At 53.2% G+C, this 12,559-nt stretch overlaps 5 protein-coding genes across 5 annotated transcripts; 2 read left to right on the forward strand and 3 right to left on the reverse strand.

Moving 5' to 3' along the window:
* Positions 1–54: 54 nt before the first annotated feature.
* Positions 55–1,500, reverse strand: B0T26DRAFT_715734 (peptidase u61 ld-carboxypeptidase a). The gene has a single exon (XM_060442247.1). The coding sequence runs from the start codon at positions 1,376–1,378 to the stop codon at positions 293–295; it is 1,086 nt and encodes a 361-aa protein (XP_060294265.1). The 5' UTR covers positions 1,379–1,500; the 3' UTR covers positions 55–292.
* A 1,416-nt stretch (positions 1,501–2,916) lies between these two features.
* Positions 2,917–3,394, forward strand: B0T26DRAFT_753118 (ergosterol biosynthesis protein-like protein Erg28; the record flags this gene model as incomplete). Its single annotated transcript, XM_060445626.1, has 2 exons — positions 2,917–2,970; positions 3,044–3,394. 2 exons carry the CDS (start codon positions 2,917–2,919, stop codon positions 3,392–3,394), a joined length of 405 nt encoding a protein of 134 aa, XP_060294266.1.
* Positions 3,395–5,133: 1,739 nt separating this feature from the next.
* Positions 5,134–6,790, forward strand: B0T26DRAFT_832187 (major facilitator superfamily domain-containing protein). Its single transcript, XM_060447480.1, has 3 exons — positions 5,134–5,205; positions 5,289–6,198; positions 6,273–6,790. Exons 1-3 carry the CDS (start codon positions 5,152–5,154, stop codon positions 6,731–6,733), a joined length of 1,425 nt encoding a protein of 474 aa, XP_060294267.1. The 5' UTR covers positions 5,134–5,151; the 3' UTR covers positions 6,734–6,790.
* A 1,142-nt stretch (positions 6,791–7,932) lies between these two features.
* Positions 7,933–8,298, reverse strand: B0T26DRAFT_753120 (uncharacterized protein; the record flags this gene model as incomplete). The annotated part of the gene is made up of 1 exon (XM_060445627.1): positions 7,933–8,298. The coding sequence occupies one exon, from the start codon at positions 8,296–8,298 to the stop codon at positions 7,933–7,935; it is 366 nt and encodes a 121-aa protein (XP_060294268.1).
* An 837-nt stretch (positions 8,299–9,135) lies between these two features.
* On the reverse strand, positions 9,136–9,672 carry B0T26DRAFT_753121 (uncharacterized protein; the record flags this gene model as incomplete). Its single annotated transcript, XM_060445628.1, has 1 exon — positions 9,136–9,672. The coding sequence occupies one exon, from the start codon at positions 9,670–9,672 to the stop codon at positions 9,136–9,138; it is 537 nt and encodes a 178-aa protein (XP_060294269.1).
* Positions 9,673–12,559: the final 2,887 nt, after the last annotated feature.

Below are 12,559 nucleotides of genomic sequence, written 5' to 3' on the forward strand. Positions count from 1 at the left end.
TCGACGTAGCCTCCTATATATAGATGGGGATAGTATCTTAGCCATAGGAAAACATGTTTCAATATCCAAAATTGGAGCTTAGGTACTTAGCAACCCTATTTACATGCGCGATTGTTCCATCCCGCCCAGTAATTGTGGCCTTGGTACAAATTGCACTAGCGTGCGATAATAACTGTCTCTGACTTTTAGAACTCAATGTAGATACTCGCTTAGTCTATGCACTCATCAAGATTCTAGGAGCTTAAAACGGATAGGCTTAAAAGCAGGAATTAATTATTCGGCACCCGGTCCCTCATGCAACCCCCGACTCCAGAATGGCAAACCGGTCCTTGCTAGAATCCAGCTCAGCCAGGGCATCAAACGGCAACGTGACCATGGGCGTGGTGTGGCCAATGTCGATATTGAACAGGATGGGGAACGGGTTTTTGGCAGCCAGGCGGCCCTCGCAGAGCAGGCCCGTGATGACGCCCGCATACTTGGCGAGAGCCGCTTCCGCACGGTAGCCAAACGGGCGACCCACAACTAAGCCTGCCGCCTCTTCGAAGACGCCCTGCGCGATCAGATCGGCAAAGCCGGCCTGGACGCGCGGCAGCGGGTTGCCCGAGTCGTCGTCGCCCGCCGCCGTCTCGAGGAACACGATCCGGCTGCGCCAGTCGGGCACGATGGCCTGCACGCCCGCCAGCCGCGCTACCACGGTCAGACAGCCGCCAAAAAGGCGCCCCTGCGCCTTGCCGCCGCGCAGCCACGTCCAGGCCGGGGAGGGCAGCAGGTCCGGAGGCGTGAGGGATGCCGGGTCGTTGTAGCATGCGTCCACCTTTGGCGCGTACGTCAGCGAGCGCTCGACGTCGCCGATGGGCTCGCGCGAGGCGGTAGCGGCGAAGAGGTTGCGGACACAAAAGGCAAGGGCGGAGGAGGGTTCGTCGGACGAGCTGGCCTCGCCCAGCTCGCAGATGGGGCCGGGCCCGTAGAAGGTGCGTAGGCCGGCAACGGCGTACAGGAACCAGTGCAGGCCCGAGATATCCGAGTAGCCGACCACGATCTTGGGGTTGGCGCGGATGGCCTCGTGGAGTTCCGTGTCGGCCAAAAGGGCGGGTAGCAGCTCGGTGAAGGTCGAGCCGCCGATGGTGCAGAAGACGGCCGAGATTGTCGGGTCCATGAAGGCGGTGCGGATCTCCGAGAGCCGGTTCGCTATGCACGACTGGATCCCTGTGTCGCGCGTAAACAGCTCCCGCACCTTGTACCCCCGGCTCGTCAGCACGTTGGTTGCGCGCGAGACCGTGGCGGACATCACATCATTCAGCCGTAGTGAGGGAGAAATAAAGGCGATGGTAGCGCCAGGCTCGAGCGCCTTGGCAAGAATGGGAGAAGCCCGAGGCATTGTGCAACGACAAGAGCTCTGTGCGGGCGAGTTGAGGTATTGAAGAAATGGTTATCTGATTATCTAGACAATGTTGAAGGGGAAACATAAGGGGCAAGTAGTAGCCAGATGCAGGATTTGAAGTCATCTAGACTCATTATATACCTTCCTAGATAGGAAAAGGATGGCATATCCGAGGTCCGCATGTGGTTAGACTGGGCCCGAATGGTGATTTCAAAGCACTCTTGCAGCGCTAGTTCTCATGACTCAGTCATACTCCGTAGTCCGAGGATCCTTCGGCGGGGGCATCTGCAAGTTGCTCACAATGGATCTTGAAGAATTACTAACAAACTACCTTGAACAAGTATCCATGAATTGCCCGTGTTTTATGCTCTCTGACCTCTGGCGAGACTAGGAAGGAATCACGCAACGAAATCCGACTCAGAGATCCTAGGTAGATCGTGTTCCTCGCGAGGATCCCCACTTCGTACCGTGCTTGACACAATTGGCAATAACCTCTATTGTCGCAATTGACAGTAATTCCAACTCAGCACACATCGGGAAAGCAAGGCAGTTTTAGATCAAACCCCCCAGACGTGCCACTTCTCCTTTCGTGTGGTATTATTGGGCGTTATTTCTTCTCAAAGTCGACCCAAAATTGACCCATGAAGTTGTCTCTATTAGGCTGTCGCTTCCCTGTTAACATGCTAAAATACTGGCTATTTAGTTAGGTGTAGATGAAAGTAATCACTTCCACCGGAATGACTTTAGCCCTTGCCTCTCTTGACCACCCCCCTGAGCAGGATCACCGTGGCGAATATAAGCAAACACCTGTCCCCGAAATAGGAGCAGAGCCGCTTCCAGCTCTTTTTGCAGATATTACCTTTGAGTGTCAGGGTGGTTAGAAATTAAGGTTCAAGTCAGAAACAATTTTGATCGTTCAATTAGATGAACTCCATGTACGCACCCCGGGACGAGACGGCGTTGTTTCTCAGCCAGCCAGCCTTAACTACACATTATTGTCTCCTCAGACACAAGGTCCCGATTTTGTATAACATAATTTTGATACATCAGCAATTACGAATGTCTCTGACAGACAAACTCTTTTTAGTTTGGCCGTGGCTGCGAGGATACGACCGGTTTTACAGCAATCGAGGCAGTGCAGCAGATTATGATGCCTGCATTCGAGATATGAAGTCAGTTAATTGCGTAATGCTCCAGAGGGAGGAAACATTACAAACATCAACATTTTAGACTCCCGTTACTGGGCAACCCGAGGAGTTGGTAATTCCCCGATGCCGCCATTCGATCCGGATACGCGTACGGATATATGCACCTAGCTAGCGCCACGCCGTTGGCTTGGCCTTTGCCAACTTCCGAGGAATTAAAATTGCCAGCCCCGCTGGCGAACCTGGCGTTGGCTGTAAGGCGCATGGGTTAGGTTTGTAGGCGCACATTCGTATATTAATGGTCTCGCTTCCTCGAGAAGAGCCAGGCTGCTTTCACCAAACCACCCCAAGGCCAAGAACAGATTGACATTGGAAATATCCGCGCTCAACATGGCACAACTGCTGCCACAAGATGACGGGCTGCTCCCGTACTTCCTCCTCATGGTACGTTAAATTTCATTCGACCGACTACGACCCTCGTCAACAATTGCAAGGTGCTTAGTAGCAACCTGCTCAGACTAGTTCGCTCGCCATCGCCCACACGGTTGTCTGCTACATCTCGTCGCCAGTCGTCTCGACGGCGCAATTCCAAGGGCCCTTGGCCCCGGCACCCTCCGGCCTGTTTGCCCGCGTCTATGGAGTTAAGAACTTCTACACGGCGATGATTCGCGGCTACGCGGCCTACCGAATTTCCAACAGCGAGGTTTATACGTTGGCAATGCTCACATACGTCGGCGTCTTTTTCCTTTACAGCACCGAGCTGTTGGTGTACCGCACCTCTCGGCCTCGCGAGGTCTTGACATCGCTCATGATGTCTTCGGTGGGCCTGGCTTGGATGTATACGCAACGGGACTTTTACGCGCACTAGAACAGGCTCTTTGTCTCGCACAGACTCGCAAAGTCAGCAACGATGCAAAGAAAAGGAGCAGTAGATGGGGGAAGCAGGAATCGAGTGGTGCTGTTTGAGGATAAAAGCTACGAGGACGAATATCTAGGTTGTTCCGTCGATGTGGTAACGGCATGTCGATATCAGAACCAGAATTGAAACTATTGGGCAGCTTTAGGACCACCAACACCCACCCCCAATTAGCCAGATACCTGGCACAACATCTCTGACATCAAAATCAAGGTCTAGGTGGTATGCAGGTGCTTGACAAACGCTTGACCCCTTCAGCTCATGTGCCAAGACCAGTGCTCGCAGCTTGAGTCTTCTCCAGCAGGTAAGGCTGCCAGACGTCACCCAATTCCGGCTATCACGGAATATGGAGATTGGAAACATGAGTCAATTGATGAACCTCAAAAGTGAGACGTGAAAATGACCTTTGTGGATGCACGCCGTAATTAGGTACAAGAACAATTGGGTACGGCATTCGATATCTGCGTGGCCTGTAACGTTTACTCGTGCCCCAATGCCCGTTACATCTGCCTCGAATAGAAATCTCAGTGCAGGCCAAGGCCAATATTCATCATCTTGATGTGGGTGTCGCACTGTCGGCAGAACCCTGAATCAGGCGTCATCCGTGCATTCACCCCCATCATTCCGAGAATACTGACGTCGCAATTGCAGAGAGCTGCAGAAAGTTCAGAGCAACTCCACCTCCGTATCTTAGATAAGCTCGACTGCGAACTGCTCGTGGGGGAAGGCGCTGACGCCATTACGACGCCGACGTGAAGTGCCGAATCGGCTCCCGTCTCAATTTGCAACTGCTACAGCAGGTGACTTGCCGGGCGCAACACCTTACAAACTTATTAGCGAGCTCCGAGTTGGATTCCCATTGGCAACTTAAGCTGCAGGCGGACCCCCCTAGGCGACAGACACGCCAGAGTGCTCACCGGCCCGAAATAAGACCAGCCATTAAGAATCTGGGGTCTCGATTGGGGCACAGTCTGGTGATGCTACCCGGCTCCCTGTCTTCGTTGGCTCCTGTCAGTGCAGTGCAATGTTGCTCCTCGCACCTTCCCTGCAAGCGTCCTGTCAAGCTGTTGGCTCCACCTAGAGTCCAACATAAAGGCGATTGCATTCCAAGATTTCCACCTGGGGGAAGGAGCGGGGGAAGACGGACGGAATGGCCAATGGTCTCGACGTCGACAGGGGTGGCAATGGAACTTCCCGTTTTTCTTGGTTTAATTAATATCCCGGAAGCCTTACGTCTTTCCAAGTCGCTACCCTAAGGCTCCCTCCATGTCTCAGACCGTCTGGTGTCACCGCTCCAACGGGCAGGTCGCTTATTTGGGACAGCCGTCATGAGACCTACTATGGGAGATACAGGGTAGCTTTTGACAGCTCCTCCTTCCCTAGACAGACAGCTCCCACTCCCAGCCCCCGCATCGACATGTCACCGGCCCTTTCGCCATGCTCGGCTCCCACTTCCGATGACAGGCGGCCGGCGAGATGGAGCATCTGCAGTGCTGATCCTGGGCCTTGAATACCCAGGTCTTCGCTAACCTTGGTCCAATTTTTCTTCTACTCCAAATTTGTCGGCCAACTCAAAATCGCCGTTAAAATTCAAAATTCTGCGTGGCTCTCCTCTAGAGCACGCTTGGTTTTCTCTCGTCGGCCTATGACCATCGGGCTTCGGTGCACTGTGCGCGACTGTTGCAATGGCCGCAGACTCGATCAATGAGATGGAGCCGGAGAAACTAGAGCAGCTAGGGGATGTCGAGTCCGGCAAAAATGATGTAAGAGCCCCAACAGCGTTTCGGAGGTCGGGTGCTATGCTGCCCAATTGAAACGAGGGAGACATTGACGTGCAATCCCCTAGCTCGTGCCCACAATCAACTACACAAAGGACGAGGAGCGCGCCGTCGTGTGGAAGCAAGACCGTCTCATCATCCCATTGACGGCCTCCATCTACTTCCTGTGCTACCTGGACCGCTCCAACATCGGCAACGCGCGCATCCTCAACTCGGCAGCCCACAATGACATGCAGACGGAGATCGGGGCGACGCCCTATCAGTTCAACATTGCTCTCATGATCTTCTTGGTCGCCTATGCCATCTTCGAGGTCCCGTCCAACATCCTGCTCAAGAAATTGCGCCCCTCGCGCTGGCTGGCGTTCCTCATGTTTTCGTGGGGCGCCATCACCATCGGTCTCGGCGGCGTCCAGACTTTCTCGGCCACGGCTGGCGTCCGTTTCTTACTTGGGGCGTCCGAGGCCGGCTTGTTCCCCGGCCTCGTGTACTATCTCACTTTCTGGTACAAGACCGACGAGAGAAGCGTCCGCGTCGCCTTCATTCTCGCCAGCGCCACGTTGGCAGGAGCCTTTGGCGGCGCAATCGCCTATGGTATCGGACATATGAACGGCGCACATGGCCTGTCGGCCTGGCGCTGGCTCTTCATTATCGAGGGTGTTCCTTCCTGTCTATCGGCCTTCTTGGTCTACTTCTTCCTGCCAGACTACCCAGAAGAATTCCACAAAGGCAAGGGTCGCGAAATCTCACTGGCGCGCCTGCACATCGAGGGGAGTAAGAGCCACCACAGCAGTATGACGTGGCAGGATGCCAAGTCGACACTTACTGACTGGCGCCTGTATGGCCATTATCTCATCTACTTTGGCGTTTCGGTGCCATTCAGCTCGCTTTCACTGTTTACGCCTTCCATCACGGCTGGTTTGGGCTACGTTGATCTCAAAGCCCAGCTGATGACGGTTCCACCCTATGCCGTGGCCTATGGTGAGTTCTAAGGCGGCACAATCCTCGCTTTGATAGCTGGTCTGGATCTTGTGGCTAACGACATCGATGTGCAGTGGTCCAACTTTTTGTGTCCTATTCTGCTGATCGCTTCAACTCCCGCGGATTACATAGTGCTGTTGTGGCCTTTATCGGCGCCGTCGGCTTCATGACATCGGCTCTTTTGGACCCCAAGGCCTACCTGCAGAGATACGGGTGCCTGATCCTGGCTTCGGCTGGTGCGTTTTCGTGCATTCCGCCCTTGCTGGGCTGGCTAACGTCCAACGTGTACTCGACGGCGTCTGTGGGGCTTGCCGTGGCGCTCAACGTTGGCTTTGGCGCCGGCATGGGACAGATTCCTGGTGTGTGGATCTACAAGAGTGACGAGGCACTGAGGGGGTATCCAACGGGCCATTGGGTCAATGCCGGCATGCTGTTCTTTGTCGCGGTTGGATCAGTGGCCCTGCGGCTCCTTTACGGCTACAAGAACCGAAAGCTCCGAGAGGGTGGCCCGGATGTCCGCCTGTTTAAGCTTTGAGGGGGCATTTTACTGTTGCTCTTTTTGATTTGAAAGGGGTAGTTTGGGATATTTTACACGTTGAATGCTAATGGGACAGGTCAGGGGACCTAGAAGGGAATTTTTCGGCGATGTACAGCCGTGAGTGAGGAGATGTTTCCTGTAGACACCTTTAGAACTATTTCATGTCGGACCAGAATGGAACATGCCAGCAAATTTGACGATTTCAAGGCAACGACAGTGAAAGACTTCTAGAGTTCAAATAACTCAGCTACTTACACCTGCCTTACGTAAGGACACAGTATCTCGAATTGATGTTTTTATCCTCACTATGTGCGGTTTTCGCGAATATCTGTGGAAGTCCCTCCTTGAGCAGAGCCTCCTTAAGCAGACAAATATTATATGGAGGTGCTAGGAACTATACCCACTAGCTGTTAGCGACGGGAGATAAGAACATGTTGGAACAACGCGCATTCCAGCCACATAGAGGTGGCTGTAGCAACGCATTCATCAGCCAGACAGGCGGCGGTGGAGGCGTAGGGGTCCCAGATTCCATATAAGTGGCCTACGGCCACCTCTTTCTTCTAGATAGACATAGACAACAATGACCATCACTTGAACCACCAGCTTTCGGCGTGCAGCACGCCCTGTTGTTTCCAGTACCGGTACCTGGTGATTCCAACAGAACTAAAGTATAGCAGTGAGCAACTTAAGCTTCACCGGACACCATTCAATACACTCTCATTACGTAAGGGAAGTGACCCACTATTTTGACTCCAGGCTCCGTCGCTTATCTCTCAAGCATAACCCTCTAGGTGGGGATCGAAGGCCGCGGGGAAATACGGGGTAGAGCGGGGCACATAGAGCGAGAAGAGACCATTCTGTTAATTAAATGTGAAAGCACAAAACAATTAAGCCCAGATCCTAGAGACACGTCCTCTCGTTAATGAAGCCCAATTTTCTCCTCAGTTTTAGAGTTCGAGCCCCCTGCTCTTCGCCTAGGCCTTGAGTCCTTTCTTCATTGACCTGTCTCGTACGATGGTTTGCGACCCAAACTTGGGTAAATTATAATCCTTATGGTATTCGAGGACGAGACATCGGGCCAAAAGGTCGTCTATTAGCTCCTGGAGGTGAGCGAAAGACCCACTCTCGACGCTCAGTTGTAACGGCTCTTTTGGTTGCTGGGCTATATAATCGTCCGTAATTGTCATATCGTGGGTTTAGCGTAAGAACTTCTTGATATCTGATTCCTCCTTCGAGAAGTAATTAATCAACTCGCGGGCTTTTTCGGCTGCAATAGCGGTATTTTCCTCCTTGCCCAGCCTTACGAGTGAGTTTCGTGGAACAAAACCATAAGCGATAATGTCGGTATCTAGTAACATGGACGGTTTGGCGGCGGCGAGTTGCTGCAATGTAGGCGTGGTACCGGCAAACTGCTCGAAGGGATAGTGCATCGCGGCGACATCTTCCGGGGTGGGAGTGATGCCGGCGTGTATCCCTTTGGGACCCCGTTTTCGGAACGCGGCGATCTGCTCGGGGGAGAGAGTGGTGCCAGAGGACTGCTCAAGGGTATTAGGGGCAGACATGGCGAGTGGAATAGATCAGAGTATAGAATTTGGGTGCCCTGTATTAGAGAAGAAAGGTGTAGTGTAATATGGAAAGGTGCAGTTCCAGTTCCGCAAAGAAACGTTATGGGATAGTGGGAAGCCTCGGGTCAATACACGAGAAAAGACAAGGTACAGCCGCCTGCCTACTGCTGTGTGATAGCTCGCCCAGTGCCCACCCTGCCCAGAGACAAACTGCATCATAGAGCAGACTGCAGGTGAACACAACCAATCAACCCCAGCCGAGCCACTCGGCAGCAGAGTGACTGGTGCCAACAACCCAGTTGTTCAATCCTTCAGTAAATGGCAAATAGGCTTTGTAAATATTTCCCCTTATGTTCGTGTGAAGTGCGTATCGTCCGTCACCCAATCATTTCTTCTATCTTCATTCATCTAAAATGCAATCCGCGAACTGTGCTCCATTTCTTCTCCCTTTATGTAGGTAATCCGCATACTCCGTGCTGTGCCCCCCAAACGCCGACGCAGTGGTGTTGGTTCCAACACACCCAACCCCGACGGTATCTTAAAAAAAAAGCGCGCGTTGTAATTGGGTGCAGTCTATATAATAAGGGTTTTAATGTGGGGCCGCAACAAACATCAAAGGGAAGCTACTACGGGGGCCTTCGGGCCGCGGGGAAATGCGGGGGTCCTAGATTGGGGCACGAAGAGTGATGAATCTGGAGGAGCACGAGAAGAGACCACTCTATTGATTGAATATAAAGCAGTAGACTAGATTTCTAAGCACAAAGCAGTTGAGTCTGGATCCTGCCTGGAGACATATCCTCTCCTTAGTTTCCATGTTCAAGCCCCGTTCTCTCCTCAGTTCCCGAGATCGAGCCCCCTACTCTTCGCGTATGCTTCGAGGCCTCTCGTCATCGACCTGTCTCGCACGACGATTTTCGCCCCAAACTTGGCTAAATCAGAATCTTGGTGGAATCGAAGGACGAGACATTGGGCCAAAAGATCGTCTGTCAGCTGCTGGAGGTCAGCGAAAGACCCACTCTCGGCGCTCAGCTGGCCAGGCGCTTTCGGCTCCTGGGCTATATGATCGTCCGTGACTATTACACCGCGAGTTGTGCGCAAGTAGTTTTTGATGCTTGATTCTTCGTCCGAGAAGTGCTTAATCAACTCTCGGGCTTTTTCGGCCGCAAGAACGGCGTCTTCCTCCTTGCCCAGCCTCACGAGTGCGTTCCGTGGAACAAAGCCGCGGGTGACCATGTCGGTGTCCAGTGACATGGACGGCTGGGCGGCGGCGAGCTGCTCCAACGAGGGAGTGGTCCCGGCGAACTGCTCAAAGGAGTTGTCGAGCGCGGCGAGCTGCTCCACGGGGGGTGTGGTACCGGAGAGGACAGACATGGCGAGTGGAATGTATTGAAGTGTGGAATTTGGGTGTGCTAAGAAGTGTGTAGTGGGATGTGATTAGGTGCAATTCTACAAAGAAAAGTTGTGGGAAGCCTCGGGTTAATAATACGTGAGGAAAGACGATGTGCAGCCACCTGCCTCCAGCTGGTGTGATGGCTTGCCTAGTGCTTGCTCACTTGCCCCAGAGCAAACTGCATGGATGTGAAGGGACGCAAACTGCAGGTGAATGCAGCCAATCAACCCCAGCTGAGCCACTTGACAGCAGAGTGCCAACCACCCGATTATTCAATCCTTCGGTAAGTGACAAATAGGAAGTCCGACGCGACTACGCAAACATTTCCCCTCGTGTTCGTGTGAAGCGGTATCATCCGTCAACCAATCATTTCTTCTACCTTCAATTTGTAATGCAATCCGTGTACTGTGCCCCATTTCTTGATTTTTCTACCTTCATTCGGAATGCAATACGCCTACTGTGCCCCCCAAACCCTGATGCAGGGTGGGTGATGTTGGTTCCAACACGCCCACACCCGAACCTCGATATCGGGCACCTTATAGTGCTATATGTTACCTGTGCCCCGTCCCACTTGCCAAGTATAGATCTAGCTCACAAGGGCGTGACACGGGCACACCATTCTTGTTTTTTTGTTGGTGTGTTTTAATAATTTGACCCCCGGGTGCACCGTTAAAGCCACGCGTTGCAATTGCCCGGGTCTTACATCAGCCTGTTAATTTCAAGGCAGTCACCCGGGCCAAGTCAGTTAACCTATCGGTTGCAAGCCTGTTGCGATGGTCTTTCAGTGAACCTTCACGCGGGGCAGTTATCTAGGTCTCGTGCTGGGGGTTGTTATCACAGAACAGGGAGCACTCCCTGTTCACTCGTTCAATCGGCCAAAGGCTAATGCACAACATTTTGGCCAAATGCACGTAATTGGCTTTGCCATGAAAGCGGATCCACAATTGTAGCAATCGGCCAATAATCTACTCGATCGCGGTAGGTCTAGGTCGCGGGCACAGCACTAGGCCACAGCACAAGGTCGCAGCATTAAATTAGGTAGGGATTTACAGGGCCCGGGCGCAGTATCCATAACCTAACCTTGACTTCACCACGGCTCCCCAGGGTCGACAAAAAGGTTCGTCCCGGAGCATTAAATCCATCAATCAACCCAGAAGTTCAGAGCCTTTAGTTGAGCACAGTCGGCATCGCTCAAATCTTCAAATCCGAGCTTAAAGGTGTTACCGACGGCCCGCCAGGAGCAGTGTGACAGGTGGCCAGGGCTGTTAGGAATTGTCAGGCTTGCAGGGTCGGTAATTAGCGCTAATGTGCGTTGCACAGAAAATGCCGGTCTGCCGTTACACTAAAAGACAAAACAGACGTCTGTTGCCTCGATCTGGGCAACAGTGTCTATCAGGGCGGGCGTGCAGAGGCTTGACAGGCTGTTGTCGGAAATGCCCTGTGAAAGCAGGAGGACTGCTCAGGGCAGTTGTCGGTCGCCAGCTGCAGGGCATGGAGGTCCGAATGCGAGGTAATCACCAGGCCCCAAGGCAGGTCAGCAAGGTCTGAGTGCCAGGCTCTGGTGTTGAGGGGTCTGACTGTCAGGATAGGGCCTGTCATGAAGGTCGGGATGCTTGAGGGCCTCTTGCAGGGCAGGCTGACTACCGGGCATACGAAACATGTGGTGTTTCCGACTGGCCGTAGTCCAACTGGTCGAATCTCAAAGGTCTGTTCGGCCGGCAAGCCATGGTGTCAAGCGAGGGCATCACCAGGGTGACGGGTCCTGCGATGAAGCGAACGAGGTCGATCTGGGTGGCGGCGTATGGGCATTCCGGTCAGGTTATCGCCGTCTGGTGGCAGGCTCGCCGTAACAGCAGGCCTAATTCGTGCGACAAGCTGGAGTTCTCCCTCGACGAGAATGAAAGAGTGAGCACGAGGAGTTGCCTGGATCTTTCATGGCCATTGTGCTTCATGGCCATTGCGTCACAGGAAAAACAGAGACGGGGAAATTCATTGAGAAAGGCACGAATAATTGGAGCTAGGCTACAAGGAAAGAATCTAGTCACATATATAAAAGTAGAGAGCGCGCTTCACAGAGCTGCAGGGTAAACACGAGCACGGCACTGTAGGCAAGTAATTATGAGCACGGCAGGGCAGGGTAGGTCACGGCAGGGCAGCTGGGAGTGCAGGGTATGTGTGGTGGGAGCCACAAAACGGACTGCGCCGTGAGAGGGATCCCATATTTCTTGGGACAGACTTTCTGAACTGCGTATTATGGCGCACCCAGGCATCGGAGAATTCGCGCCACATGGTCGAAACATGCCGGCGGCGAAAAAATGCACCTTCGCCCGTGGTTGGTGATTGTGCCACTCCAGATTGCTCGCCCAAAACCTTTGAAATTGGAAAAGTGAAGAAACCATCACATGACACCAGAAGGCAGCAGTCGTGTATCGAGAAACCAACAACCCCTCGACCAGCAGTTGTGCCGCGAAAGACCCAACAGCCGCGCAACCACCTCGGAAGTTGTGCCGCGAAATAGCCAAGTGCCGCGCGACCAACAATCGTTTGATTTGTTTCGTACAAGCGCACGGCCACCCCATATTAGCCAAGGTCTTAGCTTTGTCCTACCAAGTCCGCGGCACATGTCTAGTCAAGCTATGTCAAAAGGGGCGGCCGACACATAGGTTTGTCAACATAGCGCTGCCGTCACGACCAAATCGCCAGGAAACTAAAGGATCGACAAGGATCGACAAGGATCGAATGGTAGGCCACATCATGGCGCGCCGCGATGTTGACCACGCGCCACATCCATAATTATCACAGACCCAGTGTCGGACGGTCTCAGGTGAGATGAAGATGAAACACAGGCCCGCTGTGCCCATCATTCAT

This window comes from Lasiosphaeria miniovina (genome assembly GCF_030549165.1).
Source record: "Lasiosphaeria miniovina strain SMH2392-1A chromosome Unknown B0T26scaffold_5, whole genome shotgun sequence".
NCBI lineage: Eukaryota > Fungi > Ascomycota > Sordariomycetes > Sordariales > Lasiosphaeriaceae > Lasiosphaeria > Lasiosphaeria miniovina.